Source organism: Apteryx rowi, unplaced genomic scaffold (assembly GCF_003343035.1).
Source record: "Apteryx rowi isolate R43461 unplaced genomic scaffold, aptRow1 scaffold_695, whole genome shotgun sequence".
Classification (NCBI taxonomy): Eukaryota; Metazoa; Chordata; class Aves; order Apterygiformes; family Apterygidae; genus Apteryx; species Apteryx rowi.
The window spans coordinates 93538-110012 of record NW_020450977.1 but is presented as its reverse complement, the minus strand read 5'-3'; the positions used below and the strand labels follow the sequence as shown (position 1 = coordinate 110012).

The following is a 16475-nucleotide window of genomic DNA, read 5'->3' as shown; positions in this document are numbered from 1 at the left end:
GTGGTTAGGAAAGCCAAAATCTATCTGGAGTTGAATCTGGTGAGGGAAGTGAAGGACAACAGGTTAGGGAACATTTAAAGAAACTGGGCATGCACAAGTGCATGGGACCTGATGGGATGCACCCATAGGTGCTGAGGGAGCTGGCCACTTTCCATTATCTTTGAAAGGTCCTGGGACTGCAGAAGGTTTCTGGGGACTAGAAGAAAGCAAATATCACTCCTGTTTTCAASAAGGGTAAGAAGGATTTGGGGCAGTACAGACTGGTCAGCTTTACCTTGATCCCTGGAAAGGTGATGGAGCAAACAATCCTAGAAACTGCTTTCAAATGTATGAAGGACAAGAAGGTTAGTGGAAGTTAGTCAGCATGAACTTATGAAGGGGAGAACTTTCCTGACCAACTTCATAGCCTTCTATGATGAGATGACCAGCTCAGTGGGTGAGGGGAGAGCAGGAGAGAGTGGTGGATGTTTATTGTGACTTTAACAAGGCTTTAATGCTGTCTCCCATAACGTCCTTATTGACAAACTGATGAAGGATGGACTAGATAAATGGACAGTGAAATGGACTGAAAACTGACTGAACTCCCAGGCTTGAAGAGTTGTGATCAGCAGCCTGAAGTCCATCTGGAGGCCAGTCACTAGTGGTGTACCCCAGAAGTCAATTCTAGGGCCAATACTGTTTAATATTTTCATTAGTGATCTGGATGATGGGACAGAGTGCACCCTCAGAAGGTTTGCAGATGTTACAAAGCTGAGAGGAGTGGTTGGTACAGCACATGGTTGTGCCACTGTTCAGAGGGACCTTGGCAGGCTGGAGAAATAGGCACACAGGAAACTCATGAAGTTCAACAAAGGGAAGAGCATAGTCCTGCCTCTGGGGAGGAATAACCCCATGCACCAGTACACCCTGGGGACCAACTAGCTGGAGAGCAGCTTTGCAGAAAAGGCCTGGGGGTCTTAGCGGGTARCAAGTTGAACATAAGCCAGCCATGTGCCCTTATGGCAAAGAAAGCCAACAGCACCCTCAGCTGCATTAGGGAGAGGGTAGCCAGCAGGTTGAGGGGGGTGATCCTTCCCCTCCACTTACCACTGGTGAGGCCCCATCTGGAGTGCTACATCCAATTCTGGCCTCCCCAGTACAGGAGACATGGACATACAGGAGCAAGTGCAGTGAAGGACCATGAAGATGATTATGGTCTTGGAGTATCTGTCATATGAGAAGAGACTGAGAGAGCTGAGACTGTTTAGCCTAGAGAAGAGAAGGCTTAGGGGGAATCTTAGCAATGCGTATAAATAACTGATGGAAGGGAGTAAAGAAGACTGAGCCAGACTCTTCTTAGTGGTGCCAGTGAAAGGACAAGAGGAAATGGGCACAAATCGAAACATATGAAATTCCATTGAAACATCAGGCTTTTGTTACTGTGAGGGTGGTTGAACACTGGCACAGGTTGCCCAGAAATCTTGTGCAGTCTCCATCCCTGGAGATGCTCAAAACTCGACTGGACACAGTCCTGAGCAACTTGCAACTTAATACACCAACATAATTTCTGTTGTATTAGGGAATGAACATAACCGAAAACAAGACAATTTTCTAAGCTGTCTTGCATCCTTCTCAGATATGCCCAGTGCTGTAACATGTAAAATTGTATTCTGTAACAAAACTTCTGTCTTCTAGTTAGAAGGCATTATAAAAATAGTAAATGTGCATATCTCTTAATTTGATATGCAACAAACTATCCTAGAATTTCAAAATTTCAAAGAGCTGATGCACTTGTAATGAAGATCCTGAAGTTGGGTTGGGAACTTTGCACAATGAGGTTTATTTGATTACTCAAGCTTCATGTAAGGAAACATAAATTAAATGTTTTGCAAGATAAATATCCACATCATGCAAGTTAAACATGAGTTAACAAATTTTACTGGATCAGAGAATCGTGTAGGTTTTGCTGCAAAGAGCAGCTGCTATTTCTCTTTCACATTGTTACCTAAATGTCATTCAGTTCTAACAAGTCAAAGTATAACCAGTATTTATAAGATGTACTATGAATATAAAATATTAACTCATTGTTTTAATGTTTAGAATCATGTACAGAGAAATGAAGGATTCTGATAAAGAGAAAGAGAGTGGAAAGATGGTAAGACTTTTATGCCTTTGTGTATGTTTTTATGGCTGTTTAAACAAAAGCAAAACACATCTTATTGTTAGTTTTTTTTTAATGTAGCGTTTCAAAAACTGCAGGTTTTGATTATTTAGAGTATATGAGTGAATATATTTATAAATGCATGTTCCTTTAGAAAAAGAAAATGTAAAGAATGCATGTGAAACCTTTATGACTTTAACAATCAGGAAAAACCAACATTTGGTTGTTCCTGTTGTAGGGTTGCTGGTCAATAGAGCATGTGGAACAGTACCTTGGCACTGATGAATTACCAAAGAATGACTTGATAACTTACCTGCAGAAGAATGCAGACTCAGCTTTCCTGCGCCACTGGAAATTAACTGGCACTAATAAAAGCATTAGAAAAAACAGAAATTGTTCCCAGCTCATAGCGGCATACAAGGTATATGTCTGCATACAAACTTTCTTCATTGGGAATGGCTGTGTGCTTTGTTTTGCAGCTTTGAAGATTCTTGCGGAGGAGGGGGATGACATGTGGATAGGAAACTGTATGTTCACATTCCAGTATCAAGTTTAGTCTTTGCTCCTTTTCTTTTTTTTCAGTGTCTTTTGTTAAATATAGTAATGTTAAAAAAGCATTTGAATCAGAGTTTAAACCATCTGTAACTGAATTAAGTGTTAAGACTCTAAGGTTAAACACAGTAACGAGTCTCATTTTTTTCAAATGGCTAAATTACAGTGCACAATTCTAAAAATAGCATGTACTTTTCATTCTTAATTTTTTTTTAACAGGATTTTTGTGAACATGGATCAAAATCTGGATTAAGCCAGGGAACCATTTCTACTCTTCAGAATTCTGATATCCTTAGTTTGGCAAAGGAACAACCTCAGGCCAAAGCTGGAAGTGGACAGAACTCCTGTGGAGTGGAAGATGTTCTGCAGTTACTTCGCATTTTGTATATAGTTGCCAGTGATCCTTATACAGCACGCACTTCTCAAGAAGGTCTGTAAGTTATCTAGTAGAGCTCCTTAGAAGTTTTAATGAAAATAAATAAAGTAAAAACTTTCTCTTGATATTTTCAGAAGGAGATGAGCATCCTCAGTTTAACTTTCCACCAGATGAATTCACAAGCAAAAAAATTACTACAAAGATTCTGCAGCAAATTGAGGTATTACGTTAATGTATTATGTGTAATATATATGTAGTATTGTTTTAAAGACCATATGAAATTAATAGCTTTTTTTTGCCATTTTGACTTTTGAATTGTTTCATACTTACATATACTACATGTATTTCCTTATGCTTTGGTTGAGAAAATTTTATAAAAAATGGAGTAATCTGAATAAAAACATACCAAGAAAAAAAAATTGTAATAGAACTGGATATTTTGATTATGAAGAATAAATTTGTTCCTGCTAATAGAGACAGTTGTTATTAAGATATATCAGTCACGTTCTCCAACATAGGTCTTGATACGTGTACATGTTTAATGCTTAAGCAGGTGTGAACTCTGCAGGCTAGAGAGAGCACTCACAAGTTTAATGGAAGCATTTCTCTTTGTATTTGACAGTATCTAGATCTTAGATGACATTTAAATTTCAGGCAAACTTTGGTGTGTGCCCTGCTGAGGTGGTGATACAAAATAATGAAGTGGCTTGATGACACACTTCCAAGTGGTTCCTTTGGTATAAGTGAGTTTGAGTTTAGAACTGGCATCTGTAGATGTCATCTTAATTTGACATCTGAATTGCAAATTTCTGTGTTTTCATTAACGACAATTCCATATCCTCTAGCAAAAACTTCAAGGTATTCTAAATTGAAAAACACAGTTGGAAACAGAAGTATCATTATGATCTGTAGTAAAAGAGGAAACGTGGTTATGACTTTACTACTACAATCCTGGAATCTCCAGTCTCCAAGTTGTAATTTATTCTTTATGAATATGTATTCAAACTAAATTTTAAAGTCTGGAGAGTTTCAGAAAAGTATGCAACAGATTAAGAAAAGAAAAATCAGAGGTCTTAACCTTTATTTACTCTGACTCCTCCAGTGATTTTAACTGGAGAAGGTGAAATGAAAAATCAGGCCTTTTCTTTCAAATTTTAAAAGAAAATATAAAAATTAATTTAAGGTTTTATTGAACTAATAATCTAATACAAATACTGAGAAATTTGTGTAGAATTTTAGGGGGTTACAAATCAAACTTAGGTGACTTTCAGCAAAGTGTTAATATTGTACAGAATTTTTGAGAAAACTGAGGTGCAGACTGTGACTTTTTAAGGTTATATTTGAGGATATCAGATTATGTTGATGAAAGTAACGGATGAAATTAATACTGTTTGTTTTTGCTGCTGATGTCATAAGCCATAAATGGACATTTGTATGTTTTTTAAAAAGATTTATTTGGCAAAAATTACTCCCTCTACTGTTAATATGTTCTTGTAGGGTAATAAAATACAATGGTGATTTGGGACCTACTTGAAAAATGAGGTTTATTACAAAACAGGGTTGACTTTGCAATTCAGCAACAAAATACAGTGTAGTTAAAATCTCTAGCTTCTTTCTGTTAGATATTCTTTAAATGACCCTTTTTTATAATGGCAGGTGTAAAAATGACAGCTCTTCTGCAAATTAGTCTGCTCCCTTTATATAGTCTGAAACCTGTCTTTTTAATCAAGAAATAGTAACAAACTATTTTATTACACTTGCTACAAATAAGCAGGTTTCTCTGGAAATGTGTATTGTTAGCTAAGCTCCACATACAGAACCATAATTTTCCTTCAGTTACATTGCTGTACCGAACACTGACTTTATGATATACTATATGTATGTCTTCAAAACTGATGGTGGTGTATCAAAGGCAATTAACTGTATTAGCGATCGGAAAGACTTCTCTAGATTGTAGCTGGAGCTTGCAAAGTTGACATTTAGAAAACTTACTAGATGCATTAAAAGGAAAATTTAAAGATGTAGTTCTTCAATGGAACTAATTGTTTTTTTAATTAAAATAATTATACCACTTAAGATTCTTGATTTACTCAACTGTTTTATAGTGTGCTTTCTGAGGTTTTAAATTACAGTTAAGTAGCCCRAATTATTCATTTAAAAAAAAAAAATCAGTTTTGCATGTCTTTTGCAGGCTGTTCAGGCACCTAGAATACCTAGAATTTCCACAGTCTTTTTTTATTAAACTTGTATTTTAGAAGGAGCTATAGAAATAATTCAGCATGGATCATCTTTATGACCACTGAATTTGGTTTTTGGTATTTTTCAGTATTGAGGAGGTAGTATATAATTGCTTTTAGGCAAACTTCAGGAATAATTCTTTCAAGATAGTTACATGCTTGGATCTCCTCACAGTGCTTTGGGTAGTATGTGTCCTAGAAATTTAGTACAGCTCTTAGTGTGTATGTCAAAACACCTTAAGTGCACTCTGAGTCCTAGAAGCTTGGCAAACGTCTTGTTCCTGACGTGTAAAAGGACAGGGGGAAGAATTGGGGTTGCTGAGGAGGAAGAAACTTACTCAAGGCATTTCTTGCACAGATGAAAACTCAGCTCAGAATTGGGTCTTGGAGTATCTAGTTACCAACTTTTTGGGATGGTCTGAATCTAAAATTAGAAATGTTCCCCCCTCCCCACCCCCCATCACCTCCTTCTTGTGTTAAACTCCAGGAACCTTTGGCACTAGCAAGTGGAGCTTTGCCAGACTGGTGTGAGCAGCTGACAAGCAAGTGTCCTTTCTTAATTCCATTTGAAACTAGACAGTTGTACTTCACGTGCACAGCATTTGGAGCATCAAGGTAAAAAACAAAAACTGTCAGACTTCTATTTTGTTTTGTCAATTTTTTTATAATAGTTCTTTGACTCACTAAGTTAGAGAGAACTTTATCCTAACAAGATAAATCTTGCTTTCCAAATATAAAGCATTTTATAAGTAGAAAGAGGGGAAGATGCTGGGAAACTTTAGAAAGACTTTTGGACACTTAAAGAATTTCATGTTCATTTTGTCTGGTTTATGATGAGTAGCCTATCTGCAGTTTGATATTATCCAGGAAATTTCATTTTGGTTTTCAGCTTCTTAGCTGAAGACTTATTTCTGCACCTGTAGCTGGATAATCATATCAGGCAGCAATTTTACTGGGTTGTAGTAATAGTTCATTGCATAATGGTGTAGGAAACAAAATAAACTTTCTTAAAATAAATGTGAATTACATGGTTCAATTTTAGAGATTAATCTCTAACTGTGAAGTAATAGTTAATGTTATGTTTGAAACCATACACCAAAGCACCTATCTTTTATGGTTCCTACAGTGGTTTGGTGATTGTTTAGGTTCATTAATTTTTAATGCATTTAAGTCTAACAAAGTGAACTTGTAGATACTATTTTGAATGTCAGTATTACTTGCATCATGGAACTGTGACAAAACCAGATAAACAAATGTGGATAGTAAAACATTTAACAGTACCCTTTTAAAGTTTTTCATTACCTACTAATCCTGAATATTTTGTTTGCAGCAGTGAATAACTGAGTTATGAGAGTACACAGGCAATGTAGACCTTTTTGCCAGCTTATTTTTATATAATGAGAAGGAAGAATTAGTTTTGTTTTTCAGGAAGGAAGAAAGCGTGTAGACAGTGAGTTGCAAGTATTACTGTGGTGTCTAACTTGCAGCTAGAAATACCTCAAGAATAATGTGAAAAGATGCATTAAAAAAAAAAATCTAAAAACAAAGAGAAAAGAGCTTGCATTTTTCTAGCTCATTGTTAGCAAGACACATCATTTYAAAATTGCAAGCTTCTTAGTATAGAAAATTTGAACTTTTCCCACTGAAAAATGGTCCAGAAAATTGCTCTTGGCTTCTTTGGCTGTTAGGAGTTGCTCAGAGGATTTGAGTATTAAATGCTCTCCACAACACACAGATTTTTTTAATCTGGATAAATTGCATAAGCACTTGAAACACATTTATCTCATGCTTATGTAGGAGATGGCACATCTCACAGCTATCACCTGCATGTTCTTAAATAAGCATGCTTGCACAAGAGAGTGTTTGCATAYGCATATATGGCATATCAAGAAGGAAAGTGTTTTAGAAAAACAATCTGTTTTAAAGATATCCTTCAGGAAACATTGAATGTTATTTTACTTAGTATTTTCAGCTTTCTTAAGCTTTTAAAATCCTGAAAACAGTTAAAATTCCTACACACACAACGCTCGTCCACAGTTGCAAAACAACCGACACATGATAGCTTTGTGCTGCACAGATCACAGTGCACGTGAGAATTACAGACTTTGCCTGTGTTTAAGTACTGTTAGTAGAGGCAGCTATTCTTGGCTAATTGATGAGGGTCTTGGGGGGGGAGGGGGGGAACAAGCCAACCCTCCCTCCCCCCTCCAAACATAAACCCATGACACAGCTGCAACTTAATAGGAAGGTAATTCCTTCAAGACTGTAATAATTTGGGGAAATTTTTTGTTGACTACTTTTTCTATTATACCATTATCTTTTATTTTTATTTATTTATTTATATATATATATATATATAAAAATAAATAAACTTAGTATCATTTTGTATATGAATGATTGTGATGTGTTACATCAGAAGTTAAGGGTGATGCTTTGTAGTAATTAAAAATGAATTTGTTTGCTAAACTCATAGAATAAAATATGAAGCAGCACATATTTGGGCATTTCAGATATTTCTGACAAATACTTAATTAGGTATATATTTTAAAAACACATAGTAATTAGTATTTAACAAGGTAACTTTTTTGTAGTGGCTAATTTCAAGTTTTCATGCTAGTAAACATCCAAGTTTTAAAAAAAACAACCAATTTTTTTGTGTGTGTGTTTTTCCAGAGCAATTGTATGGCTACAGAACAGACGTGAAGCCACTGTTGAACGGACAAGGACCACAAGCACAGTGCGACGTGATGATCCAGGAGAATTCAGAGTTGGACGCCTCAAACATGAAAGAGTGAAAGTTCCACGAGGTGAATCGTTGATGGAATGGGCAGAAAACGTCATGCAGATTCATGCAGACAGAAAATCCGTTCTAGAGGTAAAGCGTATCTGCCTTGCAGAGCAATTTCAAACTCTGTTTTATAGCTATTTCTAATGTCATGGCCAGGATATGAAATATTCTGTTCCATAACCAACACTGACCAGTAGGATTTCCTTTTATTTTTAACTTTTATTTATTTATTTATTTATTTATTTTAAAGGTTGAATTTTTAGGGGAGGAAGGAACAGGCCTGGGTCCTACCTTGGAATTCTACGCATTGGTGGCAGCAGAATTTCAGAGGACAGATTTGGGAGCTTGGCTTTGTGATGATGATTTTCCAGATGATGAGTCTCGTCAGGTATATTTCAGTTTTGCATTTTAAACTGTAAATGCTCAGCAGTTGTGTAAAAGAAAAATGAGCTAGATATCCAGGAAGGGAAGAACACATGATCAGTGCACACACGGTGGTCAAGGATGACCACTCTGTTCCACAGCTGGCTGTCCTACCTTTTTTTTTTTTTTTAAACGAAAGAGAATAATAAGATAAACAGCACATGCATATAATTAAATTCACCTTTAATAAAATTAACTATTTTTTTGTTTTGCCTATTAAAACCAGGTTGACATTGGTGGTGGATTAAAACCCCCAGGCTACTATGTACAGAGATCGTGTGGACTCTTCACAGCACCATTCCCACAAGATAGTGATGAACTTGAAAGGATAACCAAACTCTTTCATTTCCTTGGAATTTTCTTGGCTAAATGCATTCAGGACAACAGACTTGTGGATTTGCCCATTTCTAAGCCTTTTTTTAAACTCATGTGTATGGGAGACATTAAAAGTAACATGAGTAAGCTGATATATGAATCACGGGGTGACAGAGACTTGCACTGTACTGAAAGTCAGTCGGAGGCTTCCACAGAAGAAGGGCATGATTCCTTGTCAGTAGGAAGTCTGGAAGAAGACTCCAAATCAGAATTTATTCTTGATCCACCGAAACCTAAACCCCCTGCCTGGTTTAATGGAATTCTAACATGGGAAGACTTTGAATTAGTAAATCCACATAGAGCTAGATTTTTAAAAGAAATTAAGGACCTTGCAATTAAAAGGCGTCAAATTTTAAGCAACAAAAGTCTTTCTGAAGATGAAAAAAACACAAAACTACAGGAATTAATGCTGAAGAATCCATCAGGTTCTGGGCCTCCACTTAGCATAGAGGATTTGGGGTAAGAGATTTTATGTTTATCTGTAAATATAAAAATGGTACTGTGGTATAAATGAACGTTGGTATGTGTAATTAAAAATGATGATTTTTCCATTTTAACCAGTATCATTGGGGGAAAAAATGCAATCATTAGAGGTTCAGCAAAATCCAGTTTGCTATCTGAAGCTATATTCTTGTTCCTTAGTTTGAGGACTTTTTCCATTCCCATTTTTTTCAATCTTTAAATCTTTCAACCTAAATGTGGCTGCACTGTGATGCCTTTATGACTTTGTGTAGAAACACCCAAATACCTGTAAAGACCTTTACAAAGAATGTGCACCAGTAAGCAACTTTGTTATGAAAACTGTTCAGATTTATCCTGTATTTTGAAGACCCTTTGGAGGAAGGCAGAGCCCCTCTGAAATTTGGGATTGTATTAATAGACATGCAGTGCAGAGTTTGGACCCATATTAAACACTCTAAAGATTAACAAATGTTAAAGAAGTAAAAGTAGTCAGATGTTGTGAATTTGTGACAGGGTGTCATCTTTTGTAGTTTTAAATTATTTCTTGTGAAATAACAATCGTTATTCTACCGTTAATATTATAGGTTATTCAGTCCTAGTTGTATGACAGGTAGCTGCTGTGCAGTACTTCACAGCTGGATGATACTAAACTTTAGAGTTTAGTTTTAGAATTACTTGTTTATATTTAAATGAGAAATAGATCTTCCTTTTGAATATACACAGCCTAACAGCCAACAGAGTGGTAGTCCTAAATATGTCTCCTAATAGATTTTATGCCAAATCTCTTGCCAAAGGAAATAAAACTCCTCTGAGCATTTGACATCATCCATTTCAAGACTTTAAAAGACAGGGTAGTGACTGTGTATAGGTTGGAGATGCTGAGTTTCAGTTAGCTTAGTTACCAGCAATACCCTATCTTTGGCATCCCAGAGCTTGATGCAGGGCTAATTTACCAACGGCTAATTTACAAGCAACCTATTTTAATGACAGCTAATTTTAAAGCTGCAGTGCTGATTCTGTGCCACTTTCACATAACACAGTTGTAAACCTGGCTTTAAGGTTTTTTCTACTTTTTGCAACGTAAACACAATTTATATAAGTATAATAAAAATTTGTAATAAATGTGGAATCTGGAGGTCTGCAGAACTGTTTGTTTTCAACCAGGTTATTTAGATCCTGTTATGCCACAAGATTTGCAAGGGTAGAGTTCTGTGATGGCTCGTGGCCTTTTTGACTTTAGCATGACTGAGCAAGCAGGGCCATTGACAGGCCAAAATGTCTAATATGGTTTATGCTTTATGACTATTAACATTGGAAATACTGTAAAGGATTCTTTGAGTTTATGTGAATTGAATTAAACAGTTTGAGTAGTTTTAAAGCTAATAGATATCAAACTGTATGAAGTTTTTGACAGTTGTCAAAGCCAAATAAAGTGGGTGAATACACACATGTGTGTACTAGAGATCTGAAACATCTCTTATCTGCGTAGTCTGTTACTAATTGTAGTTTTCTGCTGTGGTACCACTGTTCATGTATATATAGAATGATCAATAAACAAGTGTTTCACAGTGGGATGGGGTGAGACACTTTCTTTTGGGGGGAGATGGCAGGGCAGATTGTAAATCTGGTGTATTTGCAAAAGCAGTAGCACACTTGTTTCCAGTTAGTAACTTTCTTTCTGTTTTGAAGTCTAAATTTTCAGTTTTGCCCTTCCTCCAAAGTATATGGGTTTACAGCTGTGGATCTCAAACCAGGTGGTGAAGATGAGGTAAGGAAACAACCGATCTCTAGAATTTAAACAATATTCTGTCTCTGCAGTAATTTTAATGCAGAATGAAGTCTTACAGTATTTTTGTGTTGTGTTTACAGACTGTAACAATGGATAATGCAGAGGAGTATGTAGATCTCATGTTTGACTTCTGCATGCATACTGGTATACAGAAACAGATGGAGGCATTCAGAGGTAATTTTGACTATGGCAGATTATGTATGCATTTAGGTGGACTCATTGGTGTTCAGGGTGGCCTGGTTTAAAGTGGTGGCATAGAATAGCTTTCAAAAACAAACTTTTAAAGTAAGAATGCAGTAGAGGAGAGATTTGTTTCCTAACACCTTTGCATTAGTCATGCCATTATTAATCTTGTTTTAAAGGTAGCATTAGCCCCCAGTTTTCCTTATGTAAGAAACTGTAGATTTGATTCTGGTTTGATTAAAATATAATTGAAAAGCTGAAATTATTTTTTAAACATTGTCTTGACTAATGTTTATAACTGTATCTTGTATAAATTAAAGATGGCTTTAATAGAGTCTTCCCAATGGAGAAGCTGAGTTCCTTCAGCCATGAAGAAGTTCAGATGATTCTTTGTGGAAATCAATCGCCTTCTTGGGCAGCTGAGGATATCATCAACTATACTGAACCTAAACTGGGCTATACACGAGATAGGTAATTATATTTTGTGTCATTGCAAAATAGTAACCAAAAGATATGTAGTGTGTCAATATGTCCAGAATGTTCCTTACATGCAAAAGACAAATTGGTTGAGTTGCTGCTTGTCATGTAYGGTAGTAATGACATACAAATTACTTATGGAACTGTGTTAGTATAAGCATGCTGAAGGATCCTAATCAGTGTCAGATGCTCTGTGGAGGAGTTCTTCAGCTGACCCTGCCAGTGTGTGAAGATCCAGCTGAGATACAGTGCCCGATATCTGCTGGTGCACTGCACTGGGCTGTGCTTTCTTCATGCCCTCTCCTCCCCCTCACCCCACAGGTTGATATGGATGAAAGCAGTGGTATTTGCAGGATTCTTTGAAGATCCTTTTCGTCAGTGTTATATTTTTCTTGTTTTCTTGTATAGGTGCCTTTAACAGGATAGAAATGAAATCATATACAAATGAAAGTGGCTTTATACTACAGAAGTGGTACAGAAAAGTTCTTAAGATGAGGGTCAGTTGGATTCTTCTCATAGATTAGGTTTGAGCTCTGTCTGCTTCTCTACAAGTTCATACACAAGAAACCCAAATAATACTGCAGGATAAGGATGGAGAAAAGGTTTTATCTACCTACAGATTTTGTTGTGTAATATCCAGCAAAGAGATTAAAGAAGCATTTTAATCATTTTTATAATGTTTTATGCTTAACTCAGTACTGAGCAGGCACTGGAACCTTAGTGACTACTTTACACTTGACTAAAGATACTCATTGTTCTGTCTCAAATTAAGAGAACCTGTAATGAAAACCTCTCTTGTTATGTTATCACAGCTGGGTTTTTTTGGTTTGTTCTTTTTAGCCCTGGATTCCTTCGATTTGTAAGAGTTTTGTGTGGTATGTCTTCAGATGAAAGAAAGGCTTTTCTCCAGTTCACCACTGGTTGTTCAACACTCCCACCAGGAGGACTGGCAAACCTTCATCCTCGGCTCACTGTTGTACGCAAGGTATGGCGGCTTCAGATTACCCTTCAAACCAGCTATTTTAGCTTGCAAATGTAATCTTTGCCACTTTAGAGAGAAATCAGTGATATTTCTTATTGTTCCTCATTTACACCACTATGCTAAGCTTTCAGTGCTAACCTCTGTTCCAGGCTTCTTATTTGACTTCATATTTACTATAAAGGAATTAAACGTATGAAGTAGATAAAATTATAAGTTGCTCTGAAGCTTTTGTGATGCCATTGTTTCTTGACATCCTGGTGTTCTGCATGTAGTTAATTCCATGGATGAGAGGACCTGACAACTTTTAACTTCCATATAAAGTATTGTGAACAACTGCAGTAATAATTATTCTTCCTTTTTCTCAGGTTGATGCTACAGATGCAAGTTACCCATCTGTGAATACATGTGTGCATTACCTGAAGCTGCCTGAGTATTCTTCTGAGGAGATTATGAGAGAGCGCCTGCTAGCTGCTACAATGGAGAAAGGCTTCCATCTCAACTGAGCTGCTGACTGCAACATGGGACATGAGAAAGTGTTTTTTGATACTAGTGAAGCCTCTTGTGTTTGTGTGCAAAAAATATGATCTCCACGCTGTGCTCTGAAGACTTGCCTTTTTTTCCACCTGTGAGGCTTTAGGAACATGTGGAATAAGTTTGTTAGCTGCTAATGACAAAAATAAATCCTTGTAACTACACAGCCAGCAAGAAATTGGCACAGAACACTGTGTGATGCTTCAAGGGCTTGCACAACTGGAAATTAAGGTGGTTCTGTTTGACTGTTCCATAGAACAGATCATCAGATTTTCAGTGTTCACTGATACAAATTTCTAACAGTATATTTGTGTAAAGTTCGTCATTTAATACCTTGTACACTACAGTTGCCATCACTGATCCCTGTTTTGCTGGCTTTAAGCTAACTGGTCAGAAATTTGCTTCCTTAAAACTTAGAGTTAATGGGCATCTCCAGCTTTTTCTTTTTTAATGGTGCCTGCACTATTGGAGTATTTTAGTGGGTTTTTGCATATAATCATGCACATCCTTTTTTTTTTTTTTTTCCCCCTCTCTTTCAAGTGGGAATATATTTTAATTTCTCAAATGCCCTGCTTAAAGATCAAATTCTTAAGTGTGTTTGTGCAGCTCAACAATAAAGCTATTAAAAAAACACTGGTTCCTAGTGCAAGGCACACTTAAAGCAAGTTTTACTTTTGGTTGTATTTTCTTTGTATATTATAAACATTTATTTAAATTGTTGCAGTTTGAAGTTTAAAAAGAAAAAGAAAAAACCCAATGTGTAAGCTCAACAGTAATCATTAAAATGTTTGCAGCGTACAAAACTGTCTCCTCTGAATATTTCATTAATAATTTTCAAATGTTATTAAAACTGTGTACATGTTTTGAACAATGTGCCTTTTTTTCAAGGTTAGAAAAAATTACATGTGAATAATCATTCTCACTAACTAATCTGTGTGCTCAGATTTTTTCAAAATTGCACAGTGTATCTTTTTAAGAACTAATCTGGCAATGATAACATTGCATGTGGCAGTTTTCTGTGCATTTCAGTGTACCCATATGACCCGAGGTTTTAATTCTTTACATCAGAGTGAAAACTGGGTCACATAATGCAGCTGATTCAGCCTTTCTTGGGATGGGATGCCCATCTTGGCTTCATCATGTGGTGGGGTACTTCTTGGTAGATAGTGACTTATAATGCAATAAAACAAATAAGGTATTAACACGTCTTAAATATCTTCACTTGATACCATAAAAGAAAAATGAATATTTTAGTTGCATCTGTGTGATAAGCTTTGTTCTGTGTCACTTCTCTTTGGTAGCTGGATTTTTGCTTGGACCACTGCTAAGGAAGAGCTTGCCAAAAGATTCTGCCTCAAACATATAAACCAGGCAGATTCCAAATTTCTTTTTATAAAATTAGTTATAGTATTTCATTAGGATTTTCCCCAATGCTACATTGGGGGGGGGGAGACACCCAACAACAAACACCCCCCCCCCCCAAAAAAAAAAAAAAAAAAACATTCTCCTTCTTGCCACATAAAGAAAATTGATGCAGGACAGCACAGAAAGGCAACTCCCAGCTACCATGGGTGTCTGTGCCAAAGTGAGACATTTGATTAGGCCACAAGGAAATAAACCCTGAGCTAATGCAGGTTCAGAGTTCAGACAGCCAAGTAAGCTGTATTAAAAGTTGTTTGCCAGTTTTTTGGGGAAAAGATCTATATCTGTGTGACAAAATTACAGTGAAATTTAGTTTATAGGAGATAACTGTTAATCTCAGAGTAATATTTCTTCCTGACTCCAACTAGTAGTACTGTGGTACTGAAGACAGAAGAAACTCCAGCCACTATCTTCAGAAAGGATCTTCAGCACTGCCTCCATGTTGATGCATTTCTTGGATATCCCATCTCCATGTTAGCTATTTTCTGATGCCTCTAAAGAGGGTGAAAAATACTCAGAATACACTTGAGTATTCACAGGATACTTTTCAAATTAACGATTTTTTTCTTTTCTTGATTCCTGTTGGTGATCTCAGTTTGAAGCAGAAAATTCATATATAGTGACCATCTAAGTGCAAAGCAGCAAGAGTTTGAAAAGTATGTTACATGTGTAATAAAACCTTAAGCCCATTAAGGAACAGGGAAGAGAAATTAACGTTTTAAGGATTCCAGCAAATGCACGTGCAGGCTGCAGAGTCTCTCTGGAAAGCTGGTTCCTTTGTTGTTTTTTTTTAAAAAAAAACAAAAAAACCCACTCTCTCTGTTTTTACAGACTTTACAGCTCATTGGTTTTGAAGTGATCAAAAAAGACAATTTTCAAGAAAGAGACATATTTTAGAAGAGATTCAGAAAAGCAGCTTAGCATGTGTCTCTGTGTGTATATATACATGTATATACACACAAAATCATAACATCTTAAAATCTCTCTCCTGTGCTTCTTTGAATCTTGGATTCAGCTCCAGAGCTGGTGGCAAGATCCTTGTTTCAACACAGCAGTTACATCAACCTGGTGTATGAGCATCTGTTCCAGATCCAATGTTAATTTGTTTTGCTGTGAATCCATTATTATTTTAAACCCAGCTCATCCAGAAAAGCTCCTTAGCAGTGTAAGCAGCCCAGGTCATTCCTGCAGCAGAATACTCACTCGTATCCGAGCTGGAGAATAGGGAAGGGACGAGACAAGTGGCCTAAAGCAGAGGGGGGAGAATTTTGATTTCATGCTGAACCTGTCAAGCTTTCTCTTCCAATTAGAGGATTCTTTAGGAATATGTGTGGGTTTTCTGCCTTCGTGATTGTTAACTATTTTCATTACCAGTGAAAGAAATAGTCTAATTTGTGTTTTCTGTAGGTACTTAACAGTTTTGCATGGTCCTGTACTGAGATGGAAAGTAGTGGTTATTTGCCTCAACAAACTACTGAGATATGGGACTAATGGTTTCTAGACTGTRGGCAGTGCACACTTGATCTGTGAATACAGGTCCACAAAATCATATTTAATATCCTCAATTAAAAGTTTGAGGATGTATGGTAATTTGCAATAAATGCTTATAGTTGATGGTGTCTTCAGTTCAAAAGGCTGGAATGCCACTCACTCAGTTTCTGCTCATTAAGGTTTCCTAGATGACAGGAAAATGATTTGGAAATTCGAAGCTGTGGACTATTCTCCCACACTACACTTT

General features: G+C 36.5%; 1 protein-coding gene across 7 annotated transcripts in view; it reads left to right on the top strand.

Moving 5' to 3' along the window:
* HECTD1 (HECT domain E3 ubiquitin protein ligase 1) overlaps positions 1-14113 on the top strand; it is a 65313-nt gene extending 51200 nt beyond the window's left edge. For all 7 annotated transcript variants that reach the window (XM_026086462.1, XM_026086459.1, XM_026086460.1 and 4 more), the window contains 13 exons: positions 2080-2134; positions 2379-2561; positions 2912-3122; positions 3203-3288; positions 5793-5920; positions 7979-8180; positions 8344-8481; positions 8743-9350; positions 11043-11121; positions 11223-11316; positions 11646-11796; positions 12643-12787; positions 13150-14113. In XM_026086462.1, the coding sequence (XP_025942247.1) occupies positions 2080-2134; positions 2379-2561; positions 2912-3122; positions 3203-3288; positions 5793-5920; positions 7979-8180; positions 8344-8481; positions 8743-9350; positions 11043-11121; positions 11223-11316; positions 11646-11796; positions 12643-12787; positions 13150-13287 (2218 nt within the window). In that variant the 3' untranslated portion in view covers positions 13288-14113. The remainder of the gene's footprint in view (positions 1-2079; positions 2135-2378; positions 2562-2911; positions 3123-3202; positions 3289-5792; positions 5921-7978; positions 8181-8343; positions 8482-8742; positions 9351-11042; positions 11122-11222; positions 11317-11645; positions 11797-12642; positions 12788-13149) is intronic.
* The last annotated feature ends 2362 nt before the right edge of the window (positions 14114-16475 follow it).